The 17,012-nt window shown below is 37.0% G+C and overlaps 1 protein-coding gene across 5 annotated transcripts in view; it reads left to right on the plus strand.

The window, feature by feature from the left end:
* Nucleotides 1–396: 396 nt before the first annotated feature.
* The window catches only part of LOC117411685 (Fanconi anemia group C protein), a 38,421-nt gene continuing 21,805 nt past the window's right edge, over nucleotides 397–17,012 (plus strand). The window contains exons 1-4 of one of the 5 annotated variants that reach the window (XM_058993202.1): nucleotides 397–520; nucleotides 8,380–8,632; nucleotides 11,050–11,134; nucleotides 12,470–12,564. In XM_058993202.1, coding sequence (XP_058849185.1) covers nucleotides 8,468–8,632; nucleotides 11,050–11,134; nucleotides 12,470–12,564 — 345 coding nt within the window. In that variant the 5' untranslated portion in view covers nucleotides 397–520; nucleotides 8,380–8,467. Of the gene's footprint in view, nucleotides 521–1,612; nucleotides 1,858–2,478; nucleotides 2,560–8,379; nucleotides 8,633–11,049; nucleotides 11,135–12,469; nucleotides 12,565–17,012 lie in introns of those variants that run through there. The other 4 variants (XM_058993212.1, XM_058993206.1, XM_034019361.3 and 1 more) reach the window with 4 other exon arrangements.

The following is a 17,012-nucleotide window of genomic DNA, read 5'->3' on the forward strand; positions in this document are numbered from 1 at the left end:
TAATTGCTTCTATGTTTGACTTTGATTTTGATTTGGCACAGTACAACCTGGTGGGTAAATGTTGTAATTGCTGAAAGGAGGTTAGAGAGAAAGACATGTATGCATTATAAGCACATGACTACAAGCCATTTGAATGCTCCATTCCCCCTAGTACAATTGGTCTATTGACCAAAAATATTGAAATAGCAATTTGTCAGTATATGCTTTTAGTTATTGTCTTTTTCAATAATGATATGAACAAGTGGTTAACGTATACTTATGAACATATTTACGAAGGATTATGAGCCAATTTTTTTTTATTATTATTATGAATGAATTCTAAATTAATGTTATATTCTGCACATGAAGATTTCTAACATACTTTGTTTTAATGTGCAGCAGTTCCTGAGATCCCCTTTTGGCATAAAAACTACATTTGTGGGTTGACTCGCATTCATTTTCGTAAATAAGGACCAAGTTGACCAACAAAACTCCCATTTGAGAATACCAGACTTCTTATTAACCATGTTGTGGCAAAGTGGTGAGTAGTGCACAGGTGTACAGGTGATGCAGTGTTCAGTACAACGACAAGCAACAAAGTACTGGTGAAATCAGTATTAGGCCCTCTGCTAGTCCTAATCTACATTAATGATTTAGATTCTGGTATAGTAAGCAAAGTTGTTAAATTTGCAGACGACACAAAAATAGAAGGAGTGGCAAACGCTGTTGCAGCAGCAAAGTTCATTCAAAATGATCTAGACAGCATTCAGAACTGGGGAGACACATGCCAAATGACATTTAATAAAGAAAAGTGTAAAGTACAGTAAAAATGTGCATTATAAATATCATATGGGAGATACTGAAATTGAAGAAGGAATCTATGAAAAAGACCTTAAAGAGTTTATGTTGACTCAGAAATGTCTTCATCTAGACAATGTGGGGAAGCTATAAAAAGGCCAACAAGATGCTCGGATATATTGTGAGAAGTGTTGAATTTAAATCAAGGAAAGTAATGTTAAAACTTTACAATGCATTAGTAAGACCTCACCTAGAATGTTGTGTTCAGTTCTGGTCATCTCATTACAAAAAAGGATATTGCTGCTCTAGAAAGATTGCAAAGAGCAACCAGAATTATCTCGGGTTGAATCACATTATTATTATTATTATTATTATTATTATTATTATTACTATTATTATTATTTAACTAAATGTATTCATTTATATATTTTTAACAATCGTATAAATGTATTGTCATTGATTAACCCCTATATTGGCAAATGCTGATTCTGTTTCCTCCGCATGCAGCTACACCTCAGAAATCAATTTATGGGGGTATGTTACAGTACATTAAAATTAAAATAAATAACAAAACAGAAATACATCAGAATACACCAAAATAATACACAATAACAGGACTTGCACAAATAAAAAGCAAGCACAAACTTAATGCATATTATTAAATTATGGTATTTTTGTGTCTTCCCGCAGTATACTGTACCATACCCCTTTAAATATTAGGTCTGTGTTTTTTTTTTGGCAGACTGTACAGTGTCACTGCAACTTACCAGTTTAAAACGTATGGCTACTATCTCAACTACATCCCCAATTACAGAATGCAGTAGTTCATCCCTCCCCGCGTTCCTGCACAACGTGTCCACATTACTAAGCATATCTAACCAGAAGCCCCAAGACGAGCACTTCTTGAATGTTTGCCCTCCCCTCTTCAACATAGCTGCAGCGCGGGAAAGGAACCAGACTTTCATTTCAACGCATATACAAAAGCTGACAACTTCCGTCAACACAAATAAAGTTGTTTAAAAAAAAAAAAAAAAAGAAAAGAAAGCAGGCATATGGTGGTCCAATATCTCTTCTGACCAGGTTAGTTTTTTTAAATAAATGATATTAACACAGACGTGTAAAGAGGAAGATAAAAACGATTAACAGTTTGCCAAAAAAAACCAACAACAAAAAAAACGGAGTTACGCAGCACAACTGTATATCATCATCACACGTAGTGCAGTTATTTTTAGCGTGATTACTACTTTACCTTTCAGAATTTGTGAACATCTTAGGGGAAGCAAAATCACGTGAAATAACGCCCCATAATACATTTTATCACTATATTTACTACCACTGGAGTTTAACTCTAAAATAAAGAGAGGTTTGGTTATAAAACTAGTGACATGTTTCATTGAACTGCCGGTTTACAGTTTTTGATCTCTCTTGCTGAACAGCATTGGATATTTGGAAGCAATTGAGTTTCTGTAACTATTCAATTCGACCAATTTCTTCCTCCAACTAAATAAAAAGTTTACCTTCACCGCCTTCAATTCCGCCAGTGAATTATTGCATTTTGTCTAACTTTTTTGAGGAAGAGATAATTGGATGTTCCTGCTGTCACTCACATGGTTCTGAATCACGTCACTCAGGCCTATTTTAAATTAAAAACTACAGAACATGCTACTCTTGCTAATTTACATTACTGTTATACTGTTGATTTTGATGGTGAAAGTTTTTACTTGATATAGCTTACAATTTGAAGAACAAAGATGATCAGACAGCTTTTTCTGCAGTGCAATGGTAACATACAGTACATACATAGCTGTGCCCCTTGGTGTGCAATGGTTAGGTTTTTGTGTTTGTTTTCCTGTTGAATCATGATAAAAATAACCTTTTTTTTTACAGATGTGCATAATTATATTTATATATTTATATATATATATATATATATATATATATATATATATATATATATATATATATATATATATATATATGCAATGCTATAATGCTATATCCATCAGGAATGTCTGTCACTTTTTATTTATTAAGTCACTTACAACAGCTTTCAGCATGTCACCGGAGACATGCAATGTGCCACTTTTGGTCAGTGACATATGTTTTGTTGACCAATTAAATGAGAATGCTTTGCAGATTTCTTCTTGGGAATGGATACAATCAACCATGCAGGTCCCAGTATTTCCAAATTAGTATGGACTTTTGTGTTACAAAGCAAACTTAGAATTTTAACAGTTAAGGATGTAGGCCGTACCAGTGTGCTGTTTCAGAACTAAGTAACTTCTCAAAATGTCTCCATTGAAAAATTAATTTAGAATGGTAATAAATGTTATATGAACACACACAGTTATTTTAGGGTGTGCAGTTTTCAGTGAATTAATGTCTTCTATACTACAATAGAACACAGCTGTTTTGATTCCTAGACCTCTATACATTGTTGAACGAGTTATTATATACTAATGTACTGTAGCTGGTTGAAAGGGTGTGGGATATAATTGCATTTTGCGTTTAATACATTTTTAGAAAGCAAACTTTTTATCCTGTAAGTAACTAAACTGCACAGAAATGTCCCTGGCATGAAAAGGTGTGCATTAAGCTGTGGATTTTAGGGGCCTTTCGCATTTAGGATAGGTTGTTTCCACATTTGGTGCAAGGGAAAGTATGGTTCGTTTGCCCTGTATTTGTAAGTGTAAAACCAAATGCACTTTGGCATGTATTTCATGCAGTTTTTTTGCAAGGCCAAAATCAGCAAGTCTTATTGCTTCTTTTCAACAAAGGAGGGGGGGGGGAGGGGAGAGGCCTTCCATTTAAGGTGCAATGTGGGAGTTGAAAAGAATTTGTGGCATAGTAAAACATATTACTGCTCAAGTTAGCGTGCTTCTTTAAGGCTGGACCTCAATATGTTTACATGCTTATTTTTGAACTTTTCCCACCCTGTCTCAGTGTACAGTGTGGTTTTTAGTATTATATTTATTTGTTTCCATCTAATTTATGAATTTTCCCATGACATGAACTAGGCTATAACGCCTGTGTAAAAGAGAGGCTGAGGTTCATTTCGATCATACAATATTTTACGTTTGATACAATATTTGACATCTAGAACCACCTTAAATCAAATTTAAATGTCTTCTTAATGCAAAACTAATAGTCCTATATATTACTATACAGCATGTGGCATTTTAATTTGTATTGAAGGTGGTACTCTGTGTGAAGTAGTATTGTAATTTAAAGTTCAGTTGTAAGTGTAATGTTAAGATTTACTATCACAATAGTTTGCCCTGAAATAACTGATTTTCTAATGCTACTTTTCCTGTGCTTTGCTTCAGTACAGTTCTATAGTAGAAGAGTTTATGCTTTTCAATACAACTTAGAATTTTGTGAGTTCTTCAGTTGCGGTATTGATTAAATTGTGTGCAACGAAAGCTTAAACATTTCATCAAGTAATTTTGTTTAAGCCTGTTGTTTCTGTTTTAGGAGTCTTGCTTAAACATAATGTGCATTTGCACTGTGTTTTTGTGGTATTTTCGCTTAAGGGTGTGTTATGCTATGTCTTTAAATGTAATTATATCAGAAGTTGGTTTGGAACTACAAATAAACACTTTTTTAACAATTTTTTGCTTCTCAAAAATAGCCTGCATCATAAATTCAAGAACAGTATAGTGATGCGTGTATTAAAATCGCCAACAAAAGATGTGACTACCCGAGTACACAAACAGCAACTGACTTAGTGCCGAGAAAAGATGAACCAAAACGTTACTGCCCGATCTCGAATCATCTGTGACATGCAGGCAGCCATTTTCAAAGAAGCGTCATTAGCTTCCTGAGGAATTCAAAGATAAGCTTTTACAATTTCAGCGTTTCTAACAAACAGTACCAGCTTGGACAGATTGGAAATGCAGATCAGACCCCCATATTTTTCGACATGCCAAGCAATACCACAGTTCACAAATTGGGAGGAAAACTGTTGTGAGTAATCACGACAGGAAATGAGAAGCAACACATAACTGTAATGCTCTGTGCGATACCAGACTGCTTCAGACCGCCTCCATATGCGTAATTGAGGTTGTATCTTTGTAAATGCATATTTATTTGATGTTTTATTTTTTTCTGAGGGTGGGAAATTTGGGCTGCGTCTTAAATTCGGTAGACACTATTTTGAACTACAAACTACAAAAGAGACTAATCAACTGTACTGCCCAAATGACAATATTGGCAAAATTCACTATCAAGTCTTCCTAAAAAATTAATTCAATTTCAAGGAACTGCGAAAATCTTTTGTGTGGTCCAGTGGTTAAAGAAAAGGGCTTGTAACCAAGAGGTCCCCGGTTCAAATCCCACCTCAGCCTCTGACTCATTGTGTGACCCTGAGCAAGTCACTTAACCTCCTTGTGCTCCGTCTTTCGGGTGTGACGTAGTTGTAAGTGACTCTGCAGTGGATGCATAGTTCACACACCCTGGTCTCTGTAAGTCGCCTTGGATAAAGGCGTCTGCTAAATAAATAATAATAATAATAATAATAATAATAATAATAATAATAATAATCTTGTCTTCAAACATTATTCATAAGCGGGTTTAACAGAGACTACTTTCTGATCACTTCCTGCCTATGAAACGTACATTAACTCACACTCCCATACAACAGTACAGAACAGCTCAATACAAAATGGCACCTAACCAAAAAAAAATGTATAACATCCCTTCAAAAACAAGTCTTTGTGGCAATGGTGCACATTCAGTCCATATAGAGTGTCTGTAAATTTTCTGTAAAGCTCACATTATGATGTGTAAATGATGACAACTGGATGAGTGGTTCTAAAGATAACAAAAAATGGAGCTGTGGTGTGATAGGCATACGTTTGGAGGTACAGTATATACTGTGTTTCACATTACTGCGTAGAAGCCACATCGTTTGAGTTCCGTTGTGCAATGCTTTTTGCTTTTTTGGGCAATTTTATTACTTTATCATGTAGTGCAGTAGAGGTCATTGTTGGTGAGGATGTACCTTGCATAAAATGACTATTCTGTTAGTTACAAGAAACGAAAAAGCTTCTCATAGGAAGCTCCTGAAGACATGAGGAAGACCCAGAGGGGGGAAAAAAATGACTTAAAATACTAGCAGTGCTGATGAGGCTGTTAAGTTAACCAATGCATGCAGCTCCACAGAAGTGCAGGGTGACACTAATGTGTTCCTGCAATGACTACAGCTCTAGTAAGCTCCAGGAGACCCCAACAACAACGACAGCAGCAGCAGTAGTAGTCTAGGGTAATAGGAGTACTACAGTGAATGGCAATTTGAGTGGACTGGCAGAGTCCTGCGCGGGTCTGATTTTTACAACCCGCTTCCGACACGGACCCGCAACCCGCTGCAACACCGACTTCTTACCCGTGACCCGCTTTAATAAGACCTGCAACCCGACCCGAACCTGCAAGTGTTTGTCGCTTACCTACTGTCTGCGTCAACTGACTCTCTCATGCGCTCACATTCACACACAGATACCATTCTCCAAAGACTGAGTTTATACAATAGGCTATACAGCATGGTAGCTTTCTCTAGTGGTCTGCATATATTTTAACACTAACATATTAACTATCTCTACTTACTTTACTATAAAATACCTCTTCCTTTCATGACACCAGTTGAAAGGGAGCTACACCTGTGCTTTCACAGAGATGTACCAGTTTTGTGGCTGTCGTTCACAAAAAACATAATGACAGGTTTTACAAGCAACGAATCCAGTCACATGTTCATTATTTTCATTCGCTGTAATTCCAAAAGAATTCCACACTTCTGATTTACCTCTCGAACTATTATACACTACATATAAATCCTGTCCTATCTTGTTTCACCAAAAAAAGCACATAACATTTTTTTGTAAGGATTCTTTTTTGACAGGCTCTTCTCTTGAAGATCTGAATCCTGGGTTAAAAAAAAAAAAAAAAAGACGTGTTTTTCTTTGTATGACTGCTGCGTGTATTAAATACTTTTGAGAGCTTTGTGGATGACAGATGCATTTATTTTGAAAGGGATTACAGTACCTGCTCATGACAAGACGTAAGATTTGTAAATATAATATTCATTTTAGACCTGCAATATAACATTTGAACATGCATTTTCTTGTCTAGCGCCAACACTGCAATTTAATTAAAAGATTCATTCATCTAAATAAGGACATTTGGCACAAGCGATATTTCATGCTTGCCATACATGGAATTTTTTTTTAATTGTATTAGAACTTAAGAACATAAGAAATTCAAGAATGAGAAAAGGCCTTTTGGCCCACCTATTCTCGCTCGCTTTGGTGCCAGTGTGGCACCCTGGGATCCTTCAAGATGCTGCTTGAGGAGATTCTGGGATCAATAACACCAAACGAGCAAGATGGGCCGAATGGCCTCCTCTCGTTTGTGACCTTTCTTATGTTCTTATGTTCTTAACATTGTTCATGACAGCATCCAGACTTTTCTTGAAGGATCCGATAATCTCTGCTTCAACAACTCTGTCCGGCAGCCTGTTTCAATGGTTCACCACCCTTTCTGTGAAAAAGCTCCTCCCCTCAGTTCTGAATATGCCCTTTTTCAGCTTCCACCCGTGGCCCCTGGTTCTGTTTTCTGTAACCTCCTGTGAAAAATAATTCTAAGCAGTTACTTTGTTAAACATGTTGACAATTTTAAATACCTCTATTAAGTCGCCTCTGACTCTTCATCTTTCTAGGCTATATAGATTCAGCTATCTTCATATAGCATGCCTTTTTAATCCTGGAATTAGTCGTGTTGCTCTGCTCTGTACTCTTTCCAATGCCTCTATTGACTCTTTTCCACTGTACACCGAGCCACAATGGAGCTGTACTGAGCACTCACGGTGCGGTTAAGGGGAGCCTGGATTATTTTCCACTGCAGAGCCGAGCCATGCTACTGACATGCAAAGAAAGACAGTTGTTATTCATTGTTGTTATTAATTAACTCAGTTTGCCAAAAGATGCACAGACAAATGGTGTTCAAAAATTGATAGGCCAATGGTACAACTGTATCTTGTATCGCTATATTTTGTAAATATATTTAGGAATTTCTTTATAAAATCCATGTAAATGACAGTGGATTTTCATATGTTACTATACAACAAAAAATGCATTATCTCAAGCTTTAATATGTTACAGTATAAGGTAAAACCTATAAGAATTACTTTTCAGTAGAAAGCTCTAGCCAGCCAAAACATGTTTTTGAAATCTGGATAATATAAATATGTAAAATATTGGTCCCGGCATCATGTGATAAAACTATTAGAAAATGTTACTGGTAAACTCTTGCTGTTAGTGATGCCAGTTTGCTAGAAATACTTTTGAGCTACAGCAGGGAGTTGGTATAAGTTACAGTTGAGCCCTGCTCTTCTAATGAAATACTGGTGATGATAAATTCAGATGGAAACAAGTTAAGCCCCAGCTGGGCAACACATTTAAAAGCAATTTTCTAATTAAAACTGTAGTCACTACAGCCTTGGCACAAAAGGTTATTATTGTTTTATTTTTTCACAACTATTTAGCACAGTTTTTTGTTTAATGGAAAAAAAGCTGAAATAAATTACCTTCATTTTTTTTTTTTGCCTCGCAGATTTCCTGGCTATTAGCTGGAGAGGCCCTGTTCTTGAAGTACCCATTCAGATCTGACTGGAAGTCTTTGTGTGTGTGTGGCTTGTGGTATGGCCCAGCAGAGTACCATTCCTGCTTTCTGCTTGGAGTATTGGCAGAATAAAGCTGTTGAGTGGGGACAGGCCACCACTTTGGCATCCCAACAAGATGTCTGCCTACACCTGCAACAATTAAAGGACTTCCTACAGGAGATTTTCCAAAAGTTGCAGCATATGGTGAGTTGACATAACTGTCTAAAGAATAGAGGCAGTCCACAGACTCGTGAATATGTAATGTAAAATAATAGTAGCTTAGAGACTTTGACCATTAGTGGGTGATGCTAGGATACGCGCAAAGTGATTTGCGGGTACAAAACCCCCATAATTCTGCTGTTTAGCAAAACTCTGATTTTACCGGCCGCTAGAAATGCGGCGTATGTAAAGAATGGTGTTCACCTGGTATTCTGCACCCGCTATCAAATTTGCACTTTGCCATTACTCCATTAAAATTATATTGAAATGCATTCAAATGAAGGAAATAGCATGGAATTGGGTGGGATCTGGATACTAAGCAGGCTCAAACATTATAATGTGATGTAAGGATTTTGCCTTGCACTTAGGCAATTGCTGACCCTCCAAAAACTTTACACCTCTTCTTACAAGGTGCAAAGCATTGTAGACGCAAGTAACTAAGAGCTGTATAAAAGCACACACCTGCAGAGACCCGTCATTGGCTTCAGGATGGCTGCTGTGGTACACTTCCTGATGAGGTGATACTTGGATCTTGTTGAGAAGAGACAGGAACACGTTCGGAGGAGAAGGGCAAGACAAAGAAATCCCTGCATATTCAGTCCCAGGGTCACTTTGTTTGGGATGTCGGAGGATGTGGTGCTAAAGCATTATTGTCTCACTCCACAGGTCATCCTTGACCTCATAGCTGAATTGAGGGATGATCTAGACCCCAGCACCAATCTAGGGACCGCTATCCCTGCACATGTGAAAGTGCTGTGTCCTCTGCACTACTTAGCCTCTGGTTCCTTTCAGACCACAGTTGGAATGTCTGGAGGGATAGCCCAATCCACCTTTTCCAGAGTGCTAGTCACATTCCTGGATGTCATGTTAAAAAGGGCAGTCTAATACATATCATTTTCTAAGGATACTAGCAAACTGATGTTGGCTGAGGCTTTTGCCAAAGAACAGTGACCTTGGCCGTAAGGACTCTCAGCTCCTTCTCAGAAAACTTTTCTTTTCCTTGCGCCGAGAGGACTTTGCTACCCTTCGTCTGACATTTTTTAATTTTTTTTATTTTCGTGCTCCCCAAATGTCATACAGTGACTACTGGTCTCTGTACTCCTAACTCTGCAAGTGTGGCCGCTAAATAGACCGCACTGCGCATTGAGACCCTCATTGTCATAATTGCGGGTCATTATTTGTGTGTGTTGAGCAATTTGCATTGCCCTTAAGCTTATATAGGGCACAGTGCAAAATAATTGCCTGACCACAATGCAGTTTGAATTTTGCATTCACAGTTATTTGCACTGTGCCTATACTACATCACCCTCTTAACCTCATGTATTGCTGGATCAAGTGCTGCAGATTGGGGACCATCCAAAGGTAATGTTAACAAGAATGTATGTCCTGCAATCTTGATTTATTGTGAAAGAAGCCCTTTATTCTTGATTAGTCCCCTTGTCACATGAAACTTACTAGCCAATCAAGTTGCTATAATTCCTGGTACTTCTAAAAGAAAGAAAAAAAAGATTCTGGTTGTCAAGGGCTTAGTGAGTCATTAAAAAGAGGCCTGTTTGTAACCATTCCTATCAGATTTTAAGTTTTGTCAACAATAAAGCATTGTGACATCATCAGGGACGTTATTATACAGGTATCTTAAAATAATTGCTTTCAAATAAAAATGCAGTTTCATTCCTGTTGAAGGGATAAAACAAAGATCCGCTATAGTTTACCTTGGTTCTGTTCCTTCAATGTAGTTTCATAGAATTTCCCTCTTTGCCTTATTAAATTGTGTTAAAAATGTTAGTTTACCTAAGTTTTAAAAAGACAAGTCTACTGTAAAGTTGGGTAAGGTTTTTGGCATACTTAATGTCACTTCAGATCAGGGGACAATGGGGCCCTTTAATGATCTTTGCTATGACTTTATTTTGCATTTATACAATCCCTAAATATAGGAAATCCACATCTTGATTCAAAGGAATGATCTAAAAGTTCATGAGAAATGCATTGTGTACCTAGAAGGCTGAAGGTACTTAATAATTGGTTGGTTTTCAATTAGTTCTAAGCCAGAAGGATGAATCCCACTGACCCTGCTGTTTAGGTGTAAGGAATATATCACATAATCCTCATCAGTGAATAAGCCCGTTGAAAAATCGGGCTCATACAAGTAAATGAACTGTTCTTTAAAGTACAGCACATTGCTTACATTACAACTGCCACATGTGGAACTGTGTGATTTAAATTTGTGGTGCCCTTTAGATTTTTTTTCTCTCTTTAATTATTTGAAGTAAATCCAGAAAACCTCACAAAATTATATGTAATGTGTTTTTAAGAGGGAAAAAAAACTGCTTTGTGGCAGTACAGGAATGTTTTATTTCAAAAACAGTATTGTTATTGTCTGCTGGGTTTGTTTTGTGTTGCAGAACACCACTGCGGCCATAAAGACATTTCCTCTTGTTGGTCAGTTGCTTGGAAGACTCTGTTGGAACCCATGTGTTGTAGCGGATGGTAAGTAACGCTGGAGTTGCCAAGCTCTTGTATTCTCAGTCACAATTACTAAGTTGCTTAGCGCAGTAGAATGAATCAAACTAAAGAAGCAAGGTCCAGTAGACAGATGTTTCAAAAAGGAAGAAACATCTAAACAATTTTCTATTGGACATTTTGTTTAGATTACATGAGCGTTTGAAGTTTTGGATGTAGGTCATGGTGATCTCCTCTTTCATGATGCAGATTGTTCTAATTTAGTATGACACAGCCTTGGCAGGGCGATGTACAGCTATAGCTTAAAGTTTTGCATCACCTAGAATTTTAGGATTAAGACAATAAAAATGATATATATATATATATATATATATATATATATATATATATATATATATATATATATATATATATATATATATATATAGTTTTTTTTTTGTTTTTTTTTAATTTAGTCATCGCCAATTATTTTTACCCCGGTTTTCACCCCAATTTAGCATGCCCAATTATCATCTGTATCCCCGGCTCACCGCTCGCAACCCCCGCGCCGACTCAGGAAACGGAGGCTGGAACACGCGTCCTCCGAAACGTGCTCCTTCCAAGCCGTCATTTTTCGCACTGCAGATCCACAGCAATGCTACCAGACCTATAGTGCCGGAGGACAACACAGATCTGGCGGCTCCGCTGCAGAGCCACAGGCGCCCTATCGGCCACAGGGGTCGCTGATGCGCGGTGAGCCGTGGATTCCCCTGCCGACCTAAGCCCTCCCTACCCGGGCAGCGCTCAGCCAATTGTGCGCCGCCCCCTAGGAACTCTCGGTCACGGTCAGCTGTGACATAGCCTGGATTCGAACCAGCAATCTCCAGGCTATAGGGCACATCCTGCGAGGAGCGCCTTTACTGGATGCGCCACTCGGGAGCCCTTATATATATATAGTTATTTAACATGTAATCAAAATGATATTGCAAAAGTCTACTGGAAGCCTTAATAGTAGTAGTATTTCATGGAGATTTCAAAATGTCACATTTTTAAATTTTTATATGGAAAACTACAAAGCGATAGGCAATTCAATATGTTAACATAACATTATTCAGCAGGTTTCATTCGACTTTATAAAGCAAAATGAGTTAATTCTATAGGGTGATGCAAAACTTTGGCCCTAGCTATACAGTATGTTACTGGTATTCGTGTCTGTTCGCTCTAGATAGCAGAAAGGACTCTAAAGACTGGCATGTATTATAAATATAGTACTGTAAATTGTGTGTTTAATGTGATAATCACTTTGTTTTTTTCTATACCTCTGCATACTAAAGTCTCCTTTCGGAGTTGTCTTACACAACTGTTTCTTTTGTTTCCTGCTAGAAGAGAGCCAAAGGACTCTGCTGCAGTGTTTATGGTGTCTATACAGTGCTGAACCACAGAATGCCATCGAATTAAAAGCCAATGACTGGATACAGGTATGAGAACGAACCTAAACTGATCTGTTTTCAAATTTTTTATTTAATTAATTTTTTTTATTTTGGCTAACCTTTTACAAACATGTGTTCAATTTTGATATTTTTCTTTCAACAACATTTTAAAAGAAAAGGGCACAATCGGCATCATATGCAATGAAGGACTTATCATTTTATTAGACACGTTGATTGAGCATGACCCCATCGAAAAATACTAACCCATTCTGGAATTCCCCTCCCCTGAATTGTGAATTTTGTAATTATTGTTTTATTTAACAAATCATTATTAAAAAAAAAAAAAACTAACTAACTAAAAAGTCAGCCAACCATTTCTTCTGTTAATCATGCAGTAAGGGGAGGATTTAATAATAATAATAATAATAATAATAATAAAATGTGCAATAGCATTAATTCCCTATTTTAAAAAGTTGGCATTGTGTCGGAGAAATCCAGTGCCGATCCTCAATCCTCCCTTCCTCCCTATATCAGAGTGGATGCTCTGTGGTTGGGGAAATAGGAGTCCAAGGTGCTCTAAATAACTTGTGTTGGATGTTTTTGGTTTACAGCTGGGGCTGGGGCTGATTGTACAGATCCCTAATGCCAGTCCTGAGCTGCTGGTCAAAATGCATCATTTTTGTTGTGTATTTATGGCAAGGATCCACATGCTTACTTCCGAGGCAGACCAAATATCCACATATTTTACTTGAAATATATGTCAATGCCAATGGAGGGGTAAGGCAACCATCGAGCTTGTTACAAGGAGTAATATGTAAAACATAGAAGAGGTAAAAGTGCAAAAATAGATCTCTTTTGCTGTGCATTGGCTGTCTAATTTTTAATAATATTTGTATTAATTCTCTGCAGGAATGAGTGATGTTTCAACGGTCCAGAGAAGGATAGTATTTCTGCTACTGCATTTAAAAACGCGGCTTTCACTACAAACAGTGCTGTAATCATATTGTTAGAGCTGCAAAACCTGGTGTGTAACAGATGGGAGAAGGATTATTTACATAAAAACCTAATATTTTTCAACCAACTCAAGCCCCTTTCATGCTGGCATGCTCTACCCAGGTAGGAACCTACCCGGGTCAGGACCCGGTGTCATGTGGGCTGGCTACGTGATTTCACACTGCTTTTGATAAAGCAGGGTTGCCCTGGTTGACAGACGCAAGTACACAATGCGCGTATCAGTGACCCGGAAGCAGATTGTTAGCGGGTGCTTCCATTCAAGCTTCTCTGGATTGAACCATTGGCCCAAATGTTGATTAGAGCAAATGTCTCTTCATCCCTGCTGCAGTCTGGCTCATGCTGTGTCTCAATCAACAAAAATAAGGCAAAACAGAATAAAAAGAAATTTTCCTTGCGGAAGTGAGACATTCATGCGGCGTGACTATTTGTAAGAACATAAGAAAGTTTACAAACGAGAGGAGGCCATTCGGCCCATCTTGCTCATTTGGTTGTTAGTAGTTTATTGATCCCAGAATCTCATCAAGCAGCTTCTTGAAGGATTCCAGGGTGTTAGCTTCAACAACATTACAGGGGAGTTGGTTCCAGACCCCCACAATTCTCTGTGTAAAAAAGTGCCTCCTATTTTCTGTTCTGAATGCCCCTTTATCTAATCTCCATTTGTGACCCCTGGTCCTCGTTTTTTTTTTCAGGTCGAAAAAGTCCCTTGGGTCGACATTGTCAATACCTTTTAGAATTCTGAATGCTTGAATCAGATCGCCGCGTAGTCTTCTTTGTTCAAGACTGCATAGATTCAATTCTTTAAGCCTGTCTGCATATGACATGCCTTTTAAACCCGGGATAATTCTGGTTGCTCTTCTTTGCACTCTTTTTAGAGCAGCAATATCCTTTTTGTAACAAGGTGACCAGAACTGAACACAGTAGTCTAGATGAAGACATTCCTGAGTTAACATAAACTCCTAGGTCTTTTTCATAGGTTCCTTCTTCAAATTCAGTATCTCCCATATGATATTTATAATGCACATTTTTATTGCCTGCGTGCAGTACCTCACACTTTTCTCTAATAAATGTCATTTGTCATGTCATCTGCCCAGTTCATCGGCTTGTGAACGGTCGTCATGCATTTTGTCTCACTCAGCCCGGGACAAAGCATGTCGATCCACATCGTGAGGTGGGTCACTGGGACACAGATGTGAAAGGGGCTTTAGTCTAAAAAAAGCAACCAGATGGTTTATGATCAACAACATTACACCTTTGCACATTAAAATATTACCAAATGAAATAAAAATGGAATTCTTCTAATTCTAGTAGAAAGGCTTTGTAATTAACATCAAAACAGATGTTTTATGACCTGCAACTTTTAAAAAATAAAAAATTATTAAATAACTAGAAAGAGAACTTGGTTCAGGGTGCTTTGAAAAATAAAAAAAAAATAAAAAAAAAACTTCCATATGGAGATTTTTCAGAACATGTTTGATCAAGGTTGTCTAAGTGATCAAATACACTAAGGTAGCTGGCACAAATTATTTAAAAATACTAACATTTAAACCACCTGCAGTAAGTTGAACTGAAATGTTTACTTAATACATTCAAATAAATCGATTAATTAAGAATATTGAGCTTTCAGAAAAGCACCTAGTTAATTTGCACCAAACGCAATGTGAAGCACATATTAGCAGTGTGGCGTAGTGGTTAGGGCTCTGGACTCTTGACCGGAGGGTTGTGGGTTCAGTCCCCAGTGGGGGACACTGCTGTTGTACCCTTGAGCAAGGTACTTTACCTAGATTGCTCCAGTAAAAAAAAAACAACTGTATAAATGGGTAATTGTATGTAAAAATAATGTGATATCTGTATAATGTGAAACAATGTATAATGTGATATCTTGTAACAATTGTAAGTCGCCCTGCTAAGAAATAAATAATAATAATAATTAGCTGCTGTGTTTACTTTCATAAATACTTCCTTGCTGCAGAATGGTTTTCATCATCTGACATTCTGCAATCTGCAACAGTAAAATCAACTGCACTATTTTGGCAACAAATCTGCTTCATATTTATGAATAACAGGCTTACTATAGCTTGCGTTTGTGTCATCCACGTTGCACATATATATAATAGGTGCAATTAAAATATCTCACAAAAGCCACACAATCTGGCAGCAACAAAATAACTATTACCAACAACATCTTTGCCAACTTATTTTTTATTTTACAAGAAATCTCATCTTCACCATCTGTGTGGGATTACCTACTGATGTTATTTGATATAATTGCTAATGTTAACATTGGATTAGTCTGACAAATGTTTATCATTATTGTTATTATGGAAAAAATTCAGTTGATCCATGCTTTAGGTCACGAAAGCAGTGGTGCCACACATGTTCCTTAAATAAAATTGATGGTTGAACCAACAGTGTTGGGGTGCACCGCAGAGCCCTGTATTTACAGTATTGTCACCTTACACAATTGCTCTTAATGGGACTTCTATCTTTTTCTTGCAGTGTCTCGTTCCAAATAGAGAGGAAAAATAAATAATTCCTTTAAAATGGTGTTGTGCTCGACCGTTCTGCTCCAGTTTCAAACCTTCAAATCTGTTTTCCCAGTAAAATGTTCTTTGGTTTACTGGGAATATATTTAGAATAATAGATTGGCTTCAGTGAGTTACAGGAAAATAATTCCATCCAGGGTTTATGTGACGTCATAAACTACGAGACCGTTAGATCGAGTAGTTTATAAACTGTCACGGAATCCCGAGATGGAATTATTTTCCTTTAACTCACTGAAGCCCATCTATTATTTTTTATAATACATGGATATTAGTGTCTGTAATAAAAAAAGACAAGAAACCGGTGGCGTTAAGGTTCAAATTGCAAGTGAATTTAATGAATAATAATAACGTACATTAAGTCAATATTAAAGAATCTTAAATATAATTTTCTTTTTGATAATTCAGGAACTGTGAATTAAACTGGGTAGATAATGAACTGCAAAATAGAAAAAAATTTAAGGAAAATGTGTTTCAATTGGTTATGTTTTTTTTTTAATTAGTCGCTGTCAGAGTTGAAGATTTGTCACTCGCTTGGTTGGTGCTTCCATTGGTGAAGGATGATTGTAAATCTTCACAGTGACAGATTTGTTAAAAGTGCCTAAAAATCACGTATTGTGGGTGTTGAGTGATTTAAATTTTGAGTCATTGACAGGAATGTCTTTAATGTCCCGTTCCTCTCCAGTTTCTCTGAGATATGAATGTACCAGCTTTACATCAATATATATATATATATATATATATATATATATATATATATATATATATACACACACATATATATATATATACACACATATATTTCAACTATTCTAATTTATAACTGAAAAAACTAAAAACAAGAGAAGAAGAATTTTAAAATGGAAAGCAAAACCGTAATTCATAATACTGGTATATCATTGTTTATTTGACATTAGGCAGCCACCTAGGGGAGAACACTGA

The sequence above is a fragment of the Acipenser ruthenus genome, chromosome 2, assembly GCF_902713425.1.
Source record: "Acipenser ruthenus chromosome 2, fAciRut3.2 maternal haplotype, whole genome shotgun sequence".
NCBI lineage: Eukaryota > Metazoa > Chordata > Actinopteri > Acipenseriformes > Acipenseridae > Acipenser > Acipenser ruthenus.